Consider the following 17,362-nt stretch of genomic DNA (forward strand, 5'->3'; position numbering starts at 1 on the left):
TACTGCTCCCTCCCTCTTCCTTCCCAATCTACTCCTCCCTCTCTCCCCCCTTCCGTCTACTCCTCCCTCTCTCCCCCTTCCGTCTACTCCTCCCTCTCTCCCCCTGCCCAGTCTACTCCTCCCTCCCTCCCCCTTCCCAGTCTACTCCTCCCTCTCTCCCCCCTTCCGTCTACTCCTCCCTCCCTCCCCTTCCCAGTCTACTCCTCCCTCCCTCTTCCTTCCCAATCTACTCCTCCCTCTCTCCCCCCTTCCGTCTACTCCTCCCTCTCTCCCCCTTCCGTCTACTCCTCCCTCTCTCCCCCTTCCCAGTCTACTCCTCCCTCCCTCTTCCTTCCCAATCTACTCCTCCCTCTCTCCCCCCTTCCGTCTACTCCTCCCTCTCTCCCCTTCCCAGTCTACTCCTCCCTCCCCCTTCCCAGTCTACTCCTCCCTCCCTCCCCTCTTCCCAGTCTACTCCTCCCTCTCTCCCCTCTTCCCAGTCTACTCCTCCCTCCCTCCCCCTTCCCAGTCTACTCCTCCCTCCCTCCCCCTTCCCAGTTTACTCCTCCCTCTCTCCCCCTTCCCAGTCTACTCCTCCCTCTCTCCCCCTTCCCAGTCTACCGCCGTCCTCCCTCCCTCCCCTCTTCCCAGTCTACTCCTCCCTCCCTCCCCCTTCCCAGTCTACTCCTCCCTCCCCCTTCCCAGTCTACTCCTCCCTCCCCCTTCCCAGTCTACTCCTCCCTCCCCCTTCCCAGTCTACTCCTCCCTCCCCCTTCCCAGTCTACTCCTCCCTCCCCCTTCCCAGTCTACTCCTCCCTCCCTCCCCCTTCCCAGTCTACACCTCCCTCTCTCCCCCTTCCCCGTCTACTTCTCCCTCCCTCCCCCTTCCCAGTCTACTCCTCCCTCCCTCCCCCTTCCCAGTCTACTCCTCCCTCCCTCCCCCTTTCCAGTCTACTCCTCCCTCCCTCCCCCTTCCCAGTCTACACCTCCCTCTCTCCCCCTTCCCCGTCTACTTCTCCCTCCCTCCCCCTTCCCAGTCTACTCCTCCCTCCCTCCCCCTTCCCAGTCTACTCCTCCCTCCCTCCCCCTTACCAGTCTACTCCTCCCTCCCTCCCCCTTCCCAGTCTACTCCTCCCTCTCTCCCCTTCCCAGTCTACTCCTCCCTCCCTCCCCCTTCCCAGAACACTCCTCCCTCCCCCTTCCCAGAACACTCCTCCCTCCCTTCCCCTTCCGTCTACTCCTCCCTCCTCCTTCCCAGACTACTACTCCCTCCCTCCCCTCTTCCCAGTCTACTCCTCCCTCTCTCCACTCTTCCCAATCTACTCCTCCCTCCCTCCCCCTTCCCAGTCTACTCCTCCCTCCCTCCCCTTCCCAGTCTACTCCTCCCTCCCCTTCCCAGTCTACTCCTCCCTCCCCTTCCCAGTCTACTCCTCCCTCCCCCCCTTCCCTGTCTACTCCTCCCTCCCTCCCCCTTCCCAGTCTACTCCTCCCTCCCTCCCCCTTTCCAGTTTACTCCTCCCTCCCTCCCCCTTTCCAGTTTACTCCTCCCTCCCTCCCCTTCCCAGTTTACTCCTCCCTCTCTCCCCCTTCCCAGTCTACTCCTCCCTCCCTCCCCCTTCCCAGTCTACTCCTCCCTTCCTCCCCCTTCCCAGTCTACTCCACCCTTCCTCCCCCTTCCCAGTCTACTCCTCCCTCCCTCACCCTTCCCAGTCTACTTCTCCCTCCCTTCCCCTTCCCAGTCTACTCCTCCCTCTCTCCCCTTCCCAGTCTACTCCTCCCTCCCTCCCCTTCCCAGAACGCTCCTCCCTCCCTCCCCCTTCCGTATACTCCTCCCTCCTCCTTCCCAGTCTACTCCTCCCTCCCCTCTTCCCAGTCTACTCCTCCCTCCCCTCTTCCCAGTCTACTCCTCCCTCTCTCCCCTCTTCCCAGTCTACTCCTCCCTCCCTCCCCTTCCCAGTCTACTCCTCCCTCCCTCCCCTTCCCAGTCTACTCCTCCCTCTCTCCCCTCTTCCCAGTCTACTCCTCCCTCCTTCCCCTTCCCAGTCTACTCCTCCCTCCCTCCCCCTTCCCAGTCTACTCCTCCCTCCCTCCCCCTTCCCAGTCTACTCCTCCCTCCCTCCCCCTTCCCAGTCTACCGCCGTCCTCCCTCCCTCCCTTCTTCCCAGTCTACTCCTCCCTCCCTCCCCCTTCCCAGTCTACTCCTCCCTCCCTCCCCCTTCCCAGTCTACTCCTCCCTCCCTCCCCCTTCCCAGTCTACTTCTCCCTCCCTCCCCCTTCCCAGTCTACTCCTCCCTCTCTCCCCTTCCCAGTCTACTCCTCCCTCCCTCTTCCTTCCCAATCTACTCCTCCCTCTCTCCCCCCTTCCGTCTACTCCTCCCTCTCTCCCCTTCCCAGTCTACTCCTCCCTCCCCCTTCCCAGTCTACTCCTCCCTCCCTCCCCTCTTCCCAGTCTACTCCTCCCTCTCTCCCCTCTTCCCAGTCTACTCCTCCCTCCCTCCCCCTTCCCAGTCTACTCCTCCCTCCCTCCCCCTTCCCAGTCTACTCCTCCCTTCCTCCCCCTTCCCAGTCTACTGCTCCCTCCCTCTTCCTTCCCAATCTACTCCTCCCTCTCTCCCCCCTTCCGTCTACTCCTCCCTCTCTCCCCCTTCCGTCTACTCCTCCCTCTCTCCCCCTTCCCAGTCTACTCCTCCCTCCCTCTTCCTTCCCAATCTACTCCTCCCTCTCTCCCCCCTTCCGTCTACTCCTCCCTCTCTCCCCTTCCCAGTCTACTCCTCCCTCCCCCTTCCCAGTCTACTCCTCCCTCCCTCCCCTCTTCCCAGTCTACTCCTCCCTCTCTCCCCTCTTCCCAGTCTACTCCTCCCTCCCTCCCCCTTCCCAGTCTACTCCTCCCTCCCTCCCCCTTCCCAGTCTACTCCTCCCTCTCTCCCCCTTCCCAGTCTACTCCTCCCTCCCTCTCCCTTCCCAGTCTACTCCTCCCTCCCTCCCCCTTCCCAGTCTACTCCTCCCTCCCTCCCCCTTCCCAGTCTACTCTTCCCTCCCTCCCCCTTCCCAGTCTACTCCTCCCTCCCTCCCCCTTCCCAGTCTACTCCTCCCTCCCTCCCCCTTCCCAGTCTACTCCTCCCTGTCTCCCCCCTTCCCACTCTGCCACTGCCAACTCATTCCCATCTCATCCTGATGTTATTGAAGAGCAGAAGAAACTCAAAGAGCTTCTCCTGATCCTGATTGTAACACTTTTATCGTCATTACAGGGTGCCTGCTCCAGTCCTGAAGAAGAAGTTCTCAGACACAGCCAAAGTTTTTATGAACCTTGTGTCCGTTCAGGCGAGTAAAGGATCCCCGGTGGCCCTGCGATGGGTAAGTCTGACCCATGTGTTAGTCACTGGTAGTAGAGCATGACTTTCTACCGTCAGGGCTTGTTCTCTTGGTAGCAGAGCTATTCCATCGTCAGGTTGAGTAAAAGGGTTTTTCTCTGGGAGATGCTGGTGATTGATGTGCAGTGTGAGTCCTGTAAGAGGTCCTGGTACTGGACACGAGGCTCCTGCTGTTGTGCAATCACATCCTGCTTGTGTGCATGAGGGACTGGAGTGGAGTGCTGAGAGGGCAAGTGGTGTGTAGGAGTTGGTCAGAAATTCATCGGTGTACTTTGGTGATGTGTCTTTGTCTCATTGACTGGCAGACAGTCTCCTGCCTCTCCACTCTGCTGCGCCGCCAAGATCTGGACACGTGGAGCTTCCCTTCAACCCTCCAAGTTTACCACGGTCTTCTCAGTTTCGCAATACACGTGAAACCGAAGGTGAGGGGCCAGTCGGGGTGTGAGGTGCTGATGTATCTAGCGGGGTGGGGTTGGTCTTAACCAAAGGGGTAATCAGGAATACATGATTAGTCTGAGGCTGGGGTATTTGATGGAGAACACTGGGGTATTGAGGGCTTGCCATTGGGCATGGGTGGCAAATGATGAAGAGTGCTCTGGGGTGAAGGGAGTGACGCAGACTGGTGTGAAGTCTGGGCCTTGATTGATTGTGTTTCCTTTCCTCTGCTCAGGTTCGAAAGGAGGCCCAACGGGGGATCTGTTCCATCCTCAGGGGAAGTGACTTCATGTTTGGAGACACATCTCCATCCCTTCACCCAGCTGCCCAGTCAACAGCCAAATTCTGCATCAGAGAAATTGAGAAGTGTGGAGGTCAGTATCAGGGGAGGTTTTAGGGTCATAGAGCATAGAAACGGCATTTGGTTGAAATGGTCACTGCTGACTAAGATGTCCCTGTTCAGCTGAATACCATTTGCCCACATCTTTCTAAACCTTTCCAATATGTATTCTTATCCAACTGTGTTTTAAAAGTTGATCTTGTACCTCCAGTGATGTGAGTTGTCTCAGAGGGTAGTCCTGGGGAGAAGATTTGCTGGTTGGATGTATCTTGGGCTGGGTGGGTCAGAGAGCGAGTGTTCAACATTTGCTGTTAGGGTGGGAAGTGGTCTCACAGGGTCAATCTTGGTGTGGACAAGCTGTACTGAAAGCCTCCTGGTTGGTGGATCATTTGTAAGTGGGAGATACTGTGTGGTTTCCAACCTTTTTTTATATACCATGGACCTCTCGGTTAATGGTAGCAGTTATGACAAAAAAGGTTGGGAGCCCTGCTCTAGAGGAACTCCTGGATCAAGCAGCATCTGCGGGGCAAATAGATGATCAACATTTTGGACTAAATCCTTCATCCACACCCCATGTCAGATTTTTACTCCGGGTTCCAGCGTCTGCAGGTCAGAGTGAAGTTGGTCTTGGGGTACTTGCTGGAAGTTAGCGGTTCTCTGGGTTGGGAAGAGGCAAGTTTTGGTGTGCTGAAGAAGCAGTGTAAAGCTGGAAGTGGATTGGTAGCAACTGCTGGAGGGAAAAGTAACTTCCAGTCTGTGGGGAAGGCTCAGAATGAGCATGCCCCTGTAAGGTGCGAGGCAAGATCTGGGATCCTTGGTGTCAACAGAAATTAATTGGAAATGGGAAAAGAATCCTGTCAGGGTTTGTTTCAAGTGAGACCTTTGGAGTTTGTAGGGAATGAAGGAAAAAAATCACTTGGGAAAGAAATTGAGAAGGCAAAGCAGGAGCATGAAATGACCTTGGCAAGCAGGATAAGCAAGAGGATATCTAGGGGGAAAAGTAGATCCCTCTGGGACCAAAAGGAACTGTGGATAGGAGAGATATCCTAAATTAATACTCCTCAGCGATCAAGATTGGGACTATTGGAATTGGATGAGAATGGAGGTGGATTGATTAATAATTTTGCTGGTGACATAATATTGGTGGAGTAGTAGACACTGAAAATAGTTGTGAAAGGGTTCAGAGGAACATAGGTCAGTTGGAATGTTTGGTGGATTGGTGGCAGATGGAATTTAGTCTGGATTAGTAAGGGTTAATATATTTTGGGTTGTTAAATATAGAATATATTCGATGCAGGTGGATGCTTCCCTGGTATCATGGATTCTTGATTACCTGACTGGCAGACCACAGTACATGTGCTTGCAACACTCTGTGTCCGACAGAGTGATCAGCAGCACTGGGGCTCCACAGGGGACTGTCTTGTCTCCCTTTCTCTTCACCATTTACACCTCGGACTTCCAACTACTGCACGGAGTCTTGTCATCTTCAGAAGCTTTCAGATGACTCTGCCATAGTTGGATGCATCAGCAAGGGAGATGAGGCTGAGTACAGGGCCACGGTAGGAAACTTTGTCACATGGTGTGAGCAGAATTATCTGCAGCTTAATGTGAAAAAGACTAAGGAGCTGGTGGTAGACCTGAGGAGAGCTAAGGTACCGGTGACCCCTGTTTCCATCCAGGGGGTCAGTGTGGACATGGTGGAGGATTACAAATACCTCGGGATACGAATTGACAATAAACTGGACTGGTCAAAGAACACTGAGGCTGTCTACAAGAAGGGTCAGAGCCATCTCTATTTCCTGAGGAGACTGAGGTCCTTTAACATCTGCCGGACGATGCTGAGGATGTTCTACGAGTCTGTGGTGGCCAATGCTATCATGTTTGCTGCTGTGTGCTGGGGCAGCAGGCTGAGGGTGGCAGACACCAAGAGAATCAACAAACTGATTTGTAGGGCCAGTGATGTTGTGGGGATGGAACTGGACTCTCTGACGGTGGTGTCTGAAAAGAGGATGCTGTCTAAGTTGCATGCCATCTTGGTCAATGTCTCCCATCCACTACATAATGTACTGGGTGGGCACAGGAGTACATTCAGCCAGAGACTCATTCCACCGAGATGCAACACAGAGCATCATAGGAAGTCATTCCTGCCTGTGGCCATCAAACTTTACAACTCCTCCCTTGGAGGGTCAGACATCCTGAGCTAATAGGCTGGTCCTGGACTTATTTCATAATTTACATATTACTATTTAACTATTTATGGTTCTATTTATTATTTATGGAGCAACTGCAACGAAAAACAAATTTCCCCCGGGAATAATAAAGTATGACTATGACTATTCAGTAACTGGCAGGGAATTCAGGTGTACTGCTGTACAGACAGGCCTCAGGGTGTAGGTTTGCAGCTCTGAAAATGACACCACAGGTGAATAGGTTAGATTCACCAGGATGTTGCCTGGAATGGTGGGCTTCACGTATAAGGAGAAATTGGATAGGGTAATTTTAGTCTCACTGAAACAGAAAACAGAGATGACCCTCTCGAGGTATTAAAATTATGAGAGGTGTAAATGGGTCAGTGATTTTCCTAGGATGGGGCCTCAAAAATTGAGCATAAGTTAAAGATAGAACAGAGAAATTGAACAGCAATCTTGGGCAATTTTTTTCCATGTGAGAGGTTGGTGGTTTTATTGAACAAGCAGCCTGAGGAAGTGCAGAGGCAAATGCAGTAACATCGTTTATAAGACACTGGACAGCTATGTGGATAGGAAAGGAAAAGAAGGATATGTGGGCAAATGAGATTTACCTGGATAGGAATGACCCTTGTCTTTGTTGTACAACTATGACTCTACAATACTCGTTTCAGGATGGGCAGATGGTTTCTTAAGAAAGAATTTTGCCACAGTTTCTGGACAAATCACTTGTAGGAGGAACTGAGATGATTAAATGCTCCACATGTTCATTCCGTTATGTCCCTTTTGTTCCCTGCAGGCAGTACAGAGAATGCCACCACACTGCACGTGTTGTGTTTGCTGAAAGAAGTCCTTCCATGTTTCCCTGTCAGTTGTGTGAAGTCATGCTGTGAGACTCTACTGCGAGTTATGACACTCAGCAACGTGGTAAGAGGGCAAAATTCAGCTCATGGCCCAACATGAGGCCCACAGTGAAAATGCATTGTGGCATGGAAGGGGATGGGCACTCGTTCCAAGGAATCTGTGCTTGTTTGTCCACACTGTCCTTGGGTCATGATATCATAGTGCCTCTTAATTCAGGAGCTTATCCAGATCTTTAATGAATCTTCTGTTGCTACATCAGGCAGTACACTCCGTGAACCTTGCTATATGTTTTCTCCTGTCACTGAGAACACTTTCCCTTTCGTAACTCCAGTTAATCCCTTCATGATTGATGTGTCTCTATTAACTCTCCTCTCTACCTTCTCTGTTCCAAGGAGAACAACCCTGTTCCCCATGTCCCTCTACGTGACCCATGCTTGTAGTCATTGCATATGAAGGAAGGCCACACTCACTAAGGTGGCCGGTCATTTCTGTGTTTCCCTACTCCTGGTCGAACAAAGTTCTATTTTACCTTCAAGGATTTAAACAATTCCTGTAGAAAATCCACATTCTGCATTCACCCTGCTTCCAGGGTTGGTGTTTGAGTTCATAAGCACACGCTGCCAAATCAAGCTGCTCCTCATGCTCCTCCCATCTTTTGGCTTTGTTTTAAATCTGTTGCCTGTCCTTCATCCTCCTCCATCTGAACATTCACCTCATCAATAATCATTTCTTCAAGAAAAGACACAAACTTCCCGTTTGTCTACATTGTTAGCTCTCACCTTACAACTAAAATCTTCTCTACACTCTCCATGTCTTTTACATCCTTCCTAAAATGGTGCTTTTATAATTTGTCTGTATACATGCATCCTAGAATATCATATGCTGTAGTTTTGTATTGCCTTGCCACCTAGATCTTTCTGTCCCTGCACAATCTTTAAAGTTGTTTATTTCATCTATGTTGTCTCTTCTTTACCAAAGTGTCTCACCTCACACTGCCTTTAAGCAACCAGACATTTTGGATATGATTCTTCTGCTCTTCCTGCCTTATGTTGTGATGTCATGGGACGCTTGTTTGCAATAGGAAGGATATTCTCAGTAATTGAGGGCACTTTCTCACTTAGCGAGCTTTGTGAAAAGGACTCATGATTGTTAGATTCTAGCTGATGTGATCCTTGCACCTCAAGGAACCCAAGGCATTCCACAGAATTGGTCACAAGCTCTTCCTCTTGGGAGACTGCCACTGCTAACTCTTCAATGACAAAGCTGGTCCCATCTCATGCTGTCTCACTCTCCTTTGCTGCAGATGGTCACTGCCTGCTCGATGCAAGCCTTTCATGGTCTCTTTGCTGCCAAACCATGCCCATCAACCTTGACAGCAGAACTGAACGCACAGATTATAACCGTGAGTGTTTGGGGATAGATTTGAGGACTGGGTGGTGGTTTTGGAGGGGATTGTGGCCCAGCAAAACTGGTGTATGCAGGCTGGTCCTGAGGGGTATTTACTGAATAATCTGTTTCTTCTTCAGGCTTTGTACGATTACCTGCCAAGTGTGAACGACCTGCAGCCCATGCTGGCTTGGCTCACAGTCATGGAGAAAGCTCACATCAACCTGTCCAGGTAACACACCCACATACGCTGCTTGAGGGCGTGGCACCCTACTGTTCCAGGGCTGAAGCTTCTGGGGAGCAAGGCTGGGGTTAATTTGGGGTTGACTGACTGAGAAGTTACTTTGGTGAGCGTGAGAAGCTGGGGCTTATTTTGTGAGGTTGGGAGGAGCAGGGGACTATTTCTGAGGCACTGGGAAGCCGAGACAGTTTTGGGATAGAGATTATTTTGGCATTGTTGGATGTGTGCAGTGTTATTTTTGAGTGGTGGTGGGAATGGGGAATTATTTTGGGTGGTATTGCGGAGCTAGTGGACAAGTGAGTAACGTGGGTCTCATTCGGGTAATGGGAAGTGAAGTGTTTCCCTCTCAGCTTGCACGCTCTGGTTTTTGTCCTCAGGTTGCAGGGTTTGCTGTCTTTAGCTCACCTTCCCCGTGTCTTCTCCACGGCTGTCAGTTGTCTCCTGTCTCCGCACACCCAGTTAATGTCAGCTGCAGCAGACACCATGAAGGTGAGTTGGTTTGTTTGTCCAGCCTTTAAATTGTTAATGTGGGGTATGGTGAAGGAATGGGACTGAGACATGGGTGACAACAGGAAGTCACAGTAGGACTTGGCATAATATCAGTAGCTTGTTCTTGAATCTGAATGTTGTGTCTGAGTGTGAGCACATACATACATGCATGTGTGGGAGGGGGGCAGCGGGAGGTCCCACTGGGATAAATCAAGTGCCCCTGGAAGCTCCAGCAGTGTCTTTGAAACCTCTGGTGTTGGTGTTGAGTCACCTGCTCAGTGAGTGGATACCACACGTACCCATTGGGAGGTACTGTTGCAATACTAAGGTGGGTAACTGGGGGTGAGCATACTGCATACAGCCCCAGTCTGTTCAGTTGGAAGGTTCGACTCCCTCACTGAGTGACACTGTTGTGGCACAGTGGTTATGCCAGTTGTCAGCCCAAGTCTGAAAGTTCCCAGCTGGTGCTGTGTTCAAGCACGGGGTGCTTCACTTCTGAAGATTAGGAAATGGTCTAAGCCAGTGCAGTCTGCAGCCACATTCCCACTTTGAAGCTTGTGATGTAAAGAAAGGCATTCATGTTTTGATCTTCCCTAAGGAATTCCTACAGCAAATCTCTGGGATGATTGACTTCCAACCATCTTTCTTTTGTACTGGGTACTAACTGGTAGACATTTTTGTATTATTCTCCTGAATTGTGTCTTGACCCATTGAAAAGTATTGTAGGATATTAAGATGTGACCTGTTCCTACAGCCAGTGCATTTACGTGGCTGTTCCAGTTAAATTTCTGGTACTTGCTAACTCCAGTGTGTTGATGGTGGGTCTAATTGTAATGCCGTTGAGTAAAGGAAAGGGAGTTTTCATACTGTTGGAGATGATTCTTGCCAGGCTTTTGTTTGGTATGAATATTTCCAGATGTTGGGTACTGGAGACTGACTGCTTAATCTGTTGATTGCAGGTTCTGCTTAGAGAGTGCGTGACTCCATTCACCTCTGACATTGGAGTCTTTGGTTCGTCCTCCCCCTCGGGACCTGCCTCCTACATCTGTAAGATGTTAAGGTGAGATGTGTAGCTGGGCCTGTGTTCGACTAAATGGGTAGAGGGTGCACCATGGTGTTTAAGTTCAGAAAAGGAGGGTGGTACTGCAATAACAAATGGTCAAGTGTCCTCTGGAAGTGGAGCAGCAAATCAAGAAAAAGATAAAACGAAAGTTTGAGGACACTGGAAAGAGTAAATGAACTTGGCGAAATGCAGGCCTAAGTAGGCGCATGAGATTGTGATGTAGTGGAAATGTGCTCTAAGAAGGACTGGATTGGGTGTTCCAGAACAATAGTGAAGGCAGGGGAGGGTGAGGGACGAGGTTGGGCGTTCCAGTTAAGAAAGCTGTTGTTATGTCAAAAAAGGATCTGTCCCTGAGGGGTTGAAGGAACAAACCATCATGCTACTTAAAGTGCTATTATAGTGAGCTGTAGTAATTGTTGGTAGGAGAAAGAGGAATCAAACTGCAGAAGTTCTAAATCTAGAGGTACAAGATTTGTGGGCAGCTGCTACTGGGGAGATTTTGGATACACGTGAACACTTTGTAGGCAGTCCTTTGATTGAGTTGCTTTTCCTCATGAATTGTTGGGTAATTTCTTTCAGGGCTGTGGAGGATGGCCTGGCCTATCGGTTCTACGCAGCCTGGGCCTTCGTTCTGCAGGTTCTCAGCACATTCTTCGAGGTCATTGGCTCGCAGGCTTACCCAGCAATGAAGCAGGTGAGAAACAGTGAACCTGGAGCAGATGGAAAGAGGAGAATGGCTAAGGATAGCTGAGCAGTGAAAAGCAGAGCCCAGGGGTGGGCAGAAGGTATCAGGTGAACCCCTGGGCTTAACGCAACTGGAGAGCAAGAAGTCTCGTGGTGGGCTGTTGACCTCAGTCACTGACAGTGGGGGCCTCCAGATGGCCTGCACACTTGGAATAGTGAATTTTACATAGTATTGTAATAAATTTCGGAGTGAGAAAAGGGTGGGACTGGGACCTTATGGAGTAAGAAGGGAACTGGGGCCTCGGCAACTGGAACGGAACATGGCACATGAGCCTGATGCCAATTGAATGGGATTTCTGAATGACTGGACTCCCAGGGTATTACTGCAGTGAAGCAGTGGGGGGATGTGAGGATCAGAAACTGCACCAAGGTAGAACATCAGCTGTGATGTAATTGAAGATTTTGAGAAGTAAGTATTATTTATTTCTTCTGTTCATTTACATAATCTTCATTTTGATTTTAATTAATTTGCAATGACTTTTACAGCTCCAGGCTTTTGCAGTTGCTGGGGTGCTTTGGCATCTGGAGAAATGCTACAATGAATGAAGTGCGAGCTATGGCAAGCTCCCATGAATTGCATGTATTTGTCAGGATCCAACTCTGGCCATTGTTGCCGGTCCACCTGTTACAGGTGTTTTGACTGTTGCTGCTAGTTGTTGCTACTGCTTCAGCTACGCTGATTGTGCTTGTGTTCATGCTTTCAGTGTCTGAAGACCCTCTGTGATCTACGGGCAACTCAACATTTCCCCTATGTGGTGGAACTGGAACGTGCAGTGGGAATGGCAGTGGAAAAGATGGGACCGGAAACTGTGTTACAGGCTGTTCCTCTACAGATTGATGGCACAGAGTGAGTATGACAGTGTGGGCAGATGGAAATCCACAAAAATCTGTAAAAGTGTGAAGTGATTCACTTTGGAAGCTCGAACTTGAAGGCAGAATACAGGATTAATGGCAGGATTCTTAGCAGTGGTGAGGAACAGAGGGATTATAGGGTCCACATCCGCAGATCCCTCAAAAGTTGATGGAATTGTTAAAGAAGGCATATGGTGTGTTGGCCTTCATTAGTTGGGGGTTGAGTTCCATGAGGTAATGTTGCAGCTGTATAAGACTCTGGTTAGACCTCACTTGGAGTATTGTGTTATAGTCGCCTCATTGTAGGAAGGATGTGGAAGCTTTAGAGAGGCTGAAGAGGAGATGCTGTCTCGATTATGGGAATAGGTTGAGCAAGCTGGGGCTTTCCTCTTTGCAGAGGAGGAGGGTGAGAAGTGACTTGATAGTGGTGTACAAGATAAGAGGCATAGATCAAGTGGATAGCCAGACTTTCCCTCAGTGGAAATGGCTAATACAAGGGGGGGGGGGGGGGAGAGAAAAACTTTAAGGTGGTTGGAGGAAAGTATAAGGGGAATGTCAGGATTTTTAAACAGTGTTTTTTCAAACAGAGAAGCTAGACTCTTGATTTTAAATGAAGATTTTATCATCTGAAGTCTACCAACAAATTAGCTTGAAAGTTTTGGCAGTAGTTGGAGGCATAGAAAAGTACAGCACAGAAGCAGGCACTTCAGCCTATCTAGTTTATGCTGAACCATTTAAACTGCCTTGTCCCGTTGACCGGTGCAGGTCTGTAGCCTCCATACCCTCACCATCTATGTACCCATCCAAACATCTCTTAAATGTTGAACTGGAGTTTGCTTGCACTACTTGCGCTAGCAGCTCGTTCCACTCTCTCAAGACCCTCAGGAAAGAAGTTTCTCCTCATGTTCCCTTAAACTCGTCACCTTTCACCCTTAATCCATGACTTGTAGTTGTAGTCCCACCCAACCTCAGTGGCAAAAGCCTGCTTGCATTTACCCTATCTATACTCATAATTTTGTATGCCTCTATTGAATCTCCCCTCAATCTTCTATGTTCCAAGCTGTAAAGTTCAATCTTTCCTTACATCTAGTGGTCACAATGCCATTAGTTTCAAAGTAAATATCCAAAAAGATGGGGTCTAGTCTGCAGGTTGAGATTCTAAATTGGAGAAAGGCCAATTTTGAAGAATTCTATTTTTCCTTATAATTTAAATCCTCCAGTCCTGGCAACATCCTAGTAAATTTTCTCTGTACTCTTCCAACCTTATTTGTATCTTTCCTGTAGCATCTTATCTCCTGTACTCAGTACTTCGATTTATAAAGGCCAATATCCCAAAAGCTTTCTTTACGACCATATCTACTTTCAATGAATTATGCAGCTGTATTCTCAGATTCCTTTGTTCTACTGCACTCCAGTGGCCTACCATCACTATGTAAGACCTACCCTGGTTGGTCCTACCAAAGAGCAACACCTGATAAATATTCATATATCCAGTCCCGTTGAATAGCTTCCAGTATTTTTTCCACTACTGATGTCAGGCTCACTAGCCTGGTTTATTTTTAGATCTCTTAAACCTGGCTGATTTATTTTCTTAATTCTTTTCTCCCATCTTCTCCCTATAACCCTTAACCCACTTACTAATCAAGAACCTATTAATCTTTGCCTTAAGTACACCCAATGACTCCACAGCCCTCTGTGGCAATGAATTCCACAGATTTACTACCTCTAGCTAAAGAAATCCCTCCTCATCTGTTCTAAAGGGACATCCTTCTATTCTGAAGCTGTGCTCTTTTAAGGTAATCTTAGATATGTACATGGAGCTTAGAAGAACAGAGGGCTATGTGGTAGGGAAACTCTAGGCAGTTTCTAGAGTAGGTTACATGGTCGGCACAAAAATAAACCGGGAAATTCCGTTTGATTGGGGGAGCAGATTTGATGGGCTGGATGGTCTAATTCTGTTTGTGTCTTATTAATATGCGGGAGAAATTAGTTTAGTTTGCACTACCAAAGTAAGCTGAGGAGATGCAAGCACTATATAGTGAGATGTAAATGGATTTAGTGAGTGGGCCACATCATGTAAAAGGTTGACACCTGAAAGTGGATAATCAAGGTAAAGTAAGGTCTGTTAGAGACCAAAGTAATAAATTGAACAGGATTGAAAATGTGTATAGTTAGTTCCATGCGAGTCCTTGCTGTTGCTCTTACAGGCATATGGGCTGATGCAACCATTAGCATTAATAGAGCCATAAAGAAATACAACATAAAAACAATCTGGTCTACGCCAACTACGTTGCCCACTTGAGCTAGTCCATATGCCTACATTTCACCCATGTCCCTCTAAACCTTTCAAATCCACATATCTGTCCAAATGCTTTTTAAATTTGTAATTGTAGCACCCCTACTACTTCCTTTGGCAGCTCACCCTCTGAGTAGCAAAAGTTGTCCCTCAGATCCCTTTGAATCTTTCTGTTCTTTCATTAAGCCTGTGTCCTCCAGTGAATGGGGAAAACTAAAGGAGAGCGGGGATGTGTAAACGAGAGCTCTGTAAAAGTGGGAAATTATCCATACCGTATAAAGTACTGATTTAAAAATAATACAAGCTCTTACAAGGGGCATGGGGATAGTGAATGTTTATTATTTTCATTGAATCATTGAAAATTATGTCATGGAAGGCTGTTTGGCTCGATATCTGTTCTAGTCAAAATGTTCTGCCCAGCCTAATGCCACATCTGGCCAGGATGGTCACAGTTCCTCAGGTACACAGAGTTCCATACTTTGCCAGTGTATTGTGGGTTTCTGCCTGTACCATTCAATCAGGCAGTAGGTTTCAGATCCCTGCCCTTCTCTGGGTGAGAAAATTATTCCATACTTCATGTCAAATTCTTCTGCAATTGCTTTAATCTGTTCCATCTGTTTTTAAGCCCTCATATCAAGGAAGTAGGGCCTTCCTTTTTCCAGCCCGCTGACTAGGGGGATGACGGCAAAAGGCTGGAGACTGGGTGTGATGTTCAGGCCAAAATTTAGACCAGCATTAATTCTCTTTTGACTGTTGGAGCAGCCTGGGAGCTCACTCCCACTTCTATCTCTTGTGGTTTGTTGCAGAGATTGTTTCAGTGTGTTTTCTATTTTAGAGAGCAGTTTGATTTTCCTCGGAGCTGGCTTATCCCTGTGATCCGAGACCATGTCAAGCACACGCAGCTTGCGTTCTTCAACAAATACTTCTTACCTTTGGCAGCAAAACTAAAGAACAGAGGTACTGTGGGGAGAGGGGAATAGTGTTGGGGGGATGAGATAGGCTGTGATTACGATATCTGATGGTGAGGGTTGAATGGGGCTGAGGGTACAGTGGACTGTGGGGTCTCTGAGGTTACGGGGTCAAGAGGTGATGGAGAAAGAGAAGCAGAAGCTCTGGGACGCTGGGCGATAAGGTAATTACACAGAAAGTAGGAGTAGGAATAGGGTCACTTGGCCCCTCAAATCTGCCCTACCGTTCAACATGATTCTGGCTGATGTATGCTGGCCATTTCTCCATACCCTTCTATTCCACTACCCAACCATAACAGCTTCTCCATTGTGCTATTATAATTGCTATCATTAAATTGAAGAGGCTGGTTATGGCCGTATAGTATTCCTCCTCAAATTGTATTTAGGATTATATTGTGGCCACTATCCCCAAGAGGATCTTTAGCCACAAGATTGTTTAGTAATCCTTCCTCATCACATAAGACCAAATCTAAAATAGTTCCAAGGTAAACTTTGAAATGTACTGTTCTAAAAAGCAATACCTGGTAAATTCCCACAAAATCATCTTAAATTCTTCTATGATACCCATGTCTGTTTATTTCATTCATTCAATCTTAAAATCAAAAATATCAATGACAATTGCAATTCTTGTCCAACAAGTCCCATCACATTGTGAGGGTCTGTGGATTTCTCCCATCAGTGTTGCCTTTTGCTGCTATCCATGACTTTAACCCAAACTGATTCCATATCACTACCACAGCCTTCCTATCACCTGATTAACACACCAGGTGCCTCTTTCCCCTTTGTCAAGTTATTTTGTTGAATAACCTGGAAAATTGCACTCAGTCTCGATCACCCTGCGGCCATGTTACATTGCACTCTCGTGTTGCTCCCTGTGTCATCAAGTCATCTACCTTATGGCAAATGTCACATGCATTCAGATAAAGAACAGTTAGCTTTGATTTTTTTTTCTTTAATTGTGAACAATTGTGGATTTGCTTTGCATTGCTTTGGATGTTTTTGTTTACTTTTGCCCTGCCCCATCACACTGACTTTCACCATCTCTTTCCTCCGTATTGAACTTGTGCTCCTCCATTTCCTGATGAATTATTAAATCCAGTATCCTTGGAGCCCTCCCTCCCATTTAGCACCTGAATTATGCAGTTTCCCAGAACAAGGTTCCAGCATAGTTTAGGTGAGGCCCATCCCACAGAGCAGCCTCACTCCTGGTGTCACTGTCCTGTGAATCAGATCCATTTCCACCACACCAAGTTTACATGTTCGCTCTTCACGATTTGCTTGTGGTTTAGGCAATAAATTAGTGATCATCACTTTTCTGGTTCTGCTTTTTTTAGTTTTGTCCCAAACTTCTAATCCATCAGCAGAATCTCCTTGTCTTTTCCCTGTTGTTAGTGCCTACGTGACTATGAAACCTCACCATCCCATTCCAAGTTCTTCTGCAATCCAGAAGAGATGTTCTTAACCCTGGCACCAAACAGGCAACAATGTTTTTGGGACTGTGTCTTTGCTGCAGAGAATACTATCTGTTGGAATTAAAATCAGCTTTACTCTCACTGTCTTATATGAAAGATTAGTTTTGCTACTACATTTCTCTGTCCTTTAACTCCCACCCCACTTGAACGGCTCTGTGTGCCCTGGTGGACACAGTTTGTACATCCTCCCCGTGGATGCTCTCTTTTGTGCACAGGGGGTAGGAATCTTGTAAGTGGTGGTGGTGGACAAGGGTGAAGGATGGAAGCTCCCCCAGGATCCTCGGGATCCGCTACTTACCACTCTGGCGCACAGTCCTGTCCCTGAGTAGCTGGATAATCTGAGGCATGTGACTGACCCTAAAATTGTCAGGTCCAGGTCATTCTCTCCCTTCCCTGATGTGCCATAGTGTTTGGACCCTGAGGACCTTGAGAAGCTAACACTTGCTAAATTAGGGTCTCTACCCAGTTGGTTCCAGCAGTTCCCACGGTTGCAGCTGCCTGCTCCCACTAATTATTTGAATTTGTTTAGTTTAGATCTTACTATACAAAACTTGCACTGAAGTATCCTGACTAGTAACCAATCAGAGTAGGCAAAAAGAAAATAGTCACCACTCCTTTACTTATTTAGTTCAATCAGTTGACGCAGGCTGACCAATCAGCTGTCTCCCTTTGCTGC

General features: G+C 48.1%; 1 protein-coding gene across 1 annotated transcript in view; it reads left to right on the forward strand.

The window, feature by feature from the left end:
• Positions 1–17,362, forward strand: part of rrp12 (ribosomal RNA processing 12 homolog) — a 65,475-nt gene that overhangs the window by 26,122 nt on the left and 21,991 nt on the right. The window contains exons 5-15 of the mRNA XM_063071465.1: positions 3,228–3,333; positions 3,656–3,772; positions 4,021–4,159; positions 7,111–7,238; positions 8,479–8,577; positions 8,702–8,793; positions 9,180–9,291; positions 10,251–10,351; positions 10,934–11,048; positions 11,803–11,945; positions 15,082–15,203. Coding sequence (XP_062927535.1) covers positions 3,228–3,333; positions 3,656–3,772; positions 4,021–4,159; positions 7,111–7,238; positions 8,479–8,577; positions 8,702–8,793; positions 9,180–9,291; positions 10,251–10,351; positions 10,934–11,048; positions 11,803–11,945; positions 15,082–15,203 — 1,274 coding nt within the window. The remainder of the gene's footprint in view (positions 1–3,227; positions 3,334–3,655; positions 3,773–4,020; positions 4,160–7,110; positions 7,239–8,478; positions 8,578–8,701; positions 8,794–9,179; positions 9,292–10,250; positions 10,352–10,933; positions 11,049–11,802; positions 11,946–15,081; positions 15,204–17,362) is intronic.

Source organism: Mobula hypostoma, chromosome 19, assembly GCF_963921235.1.
Source record: "Mobula hypostoma chromosome 19, sMobHyp1.1, whole genome shotgun sequence".
Classification (NCBI taxonomy): domain Eukaryota; kingdom Metazoa; phylum Chordata; class Chondrichthyes; order Myliobatiformes; family Myliobatidae; genus Mobula; species Mobula hypostoma.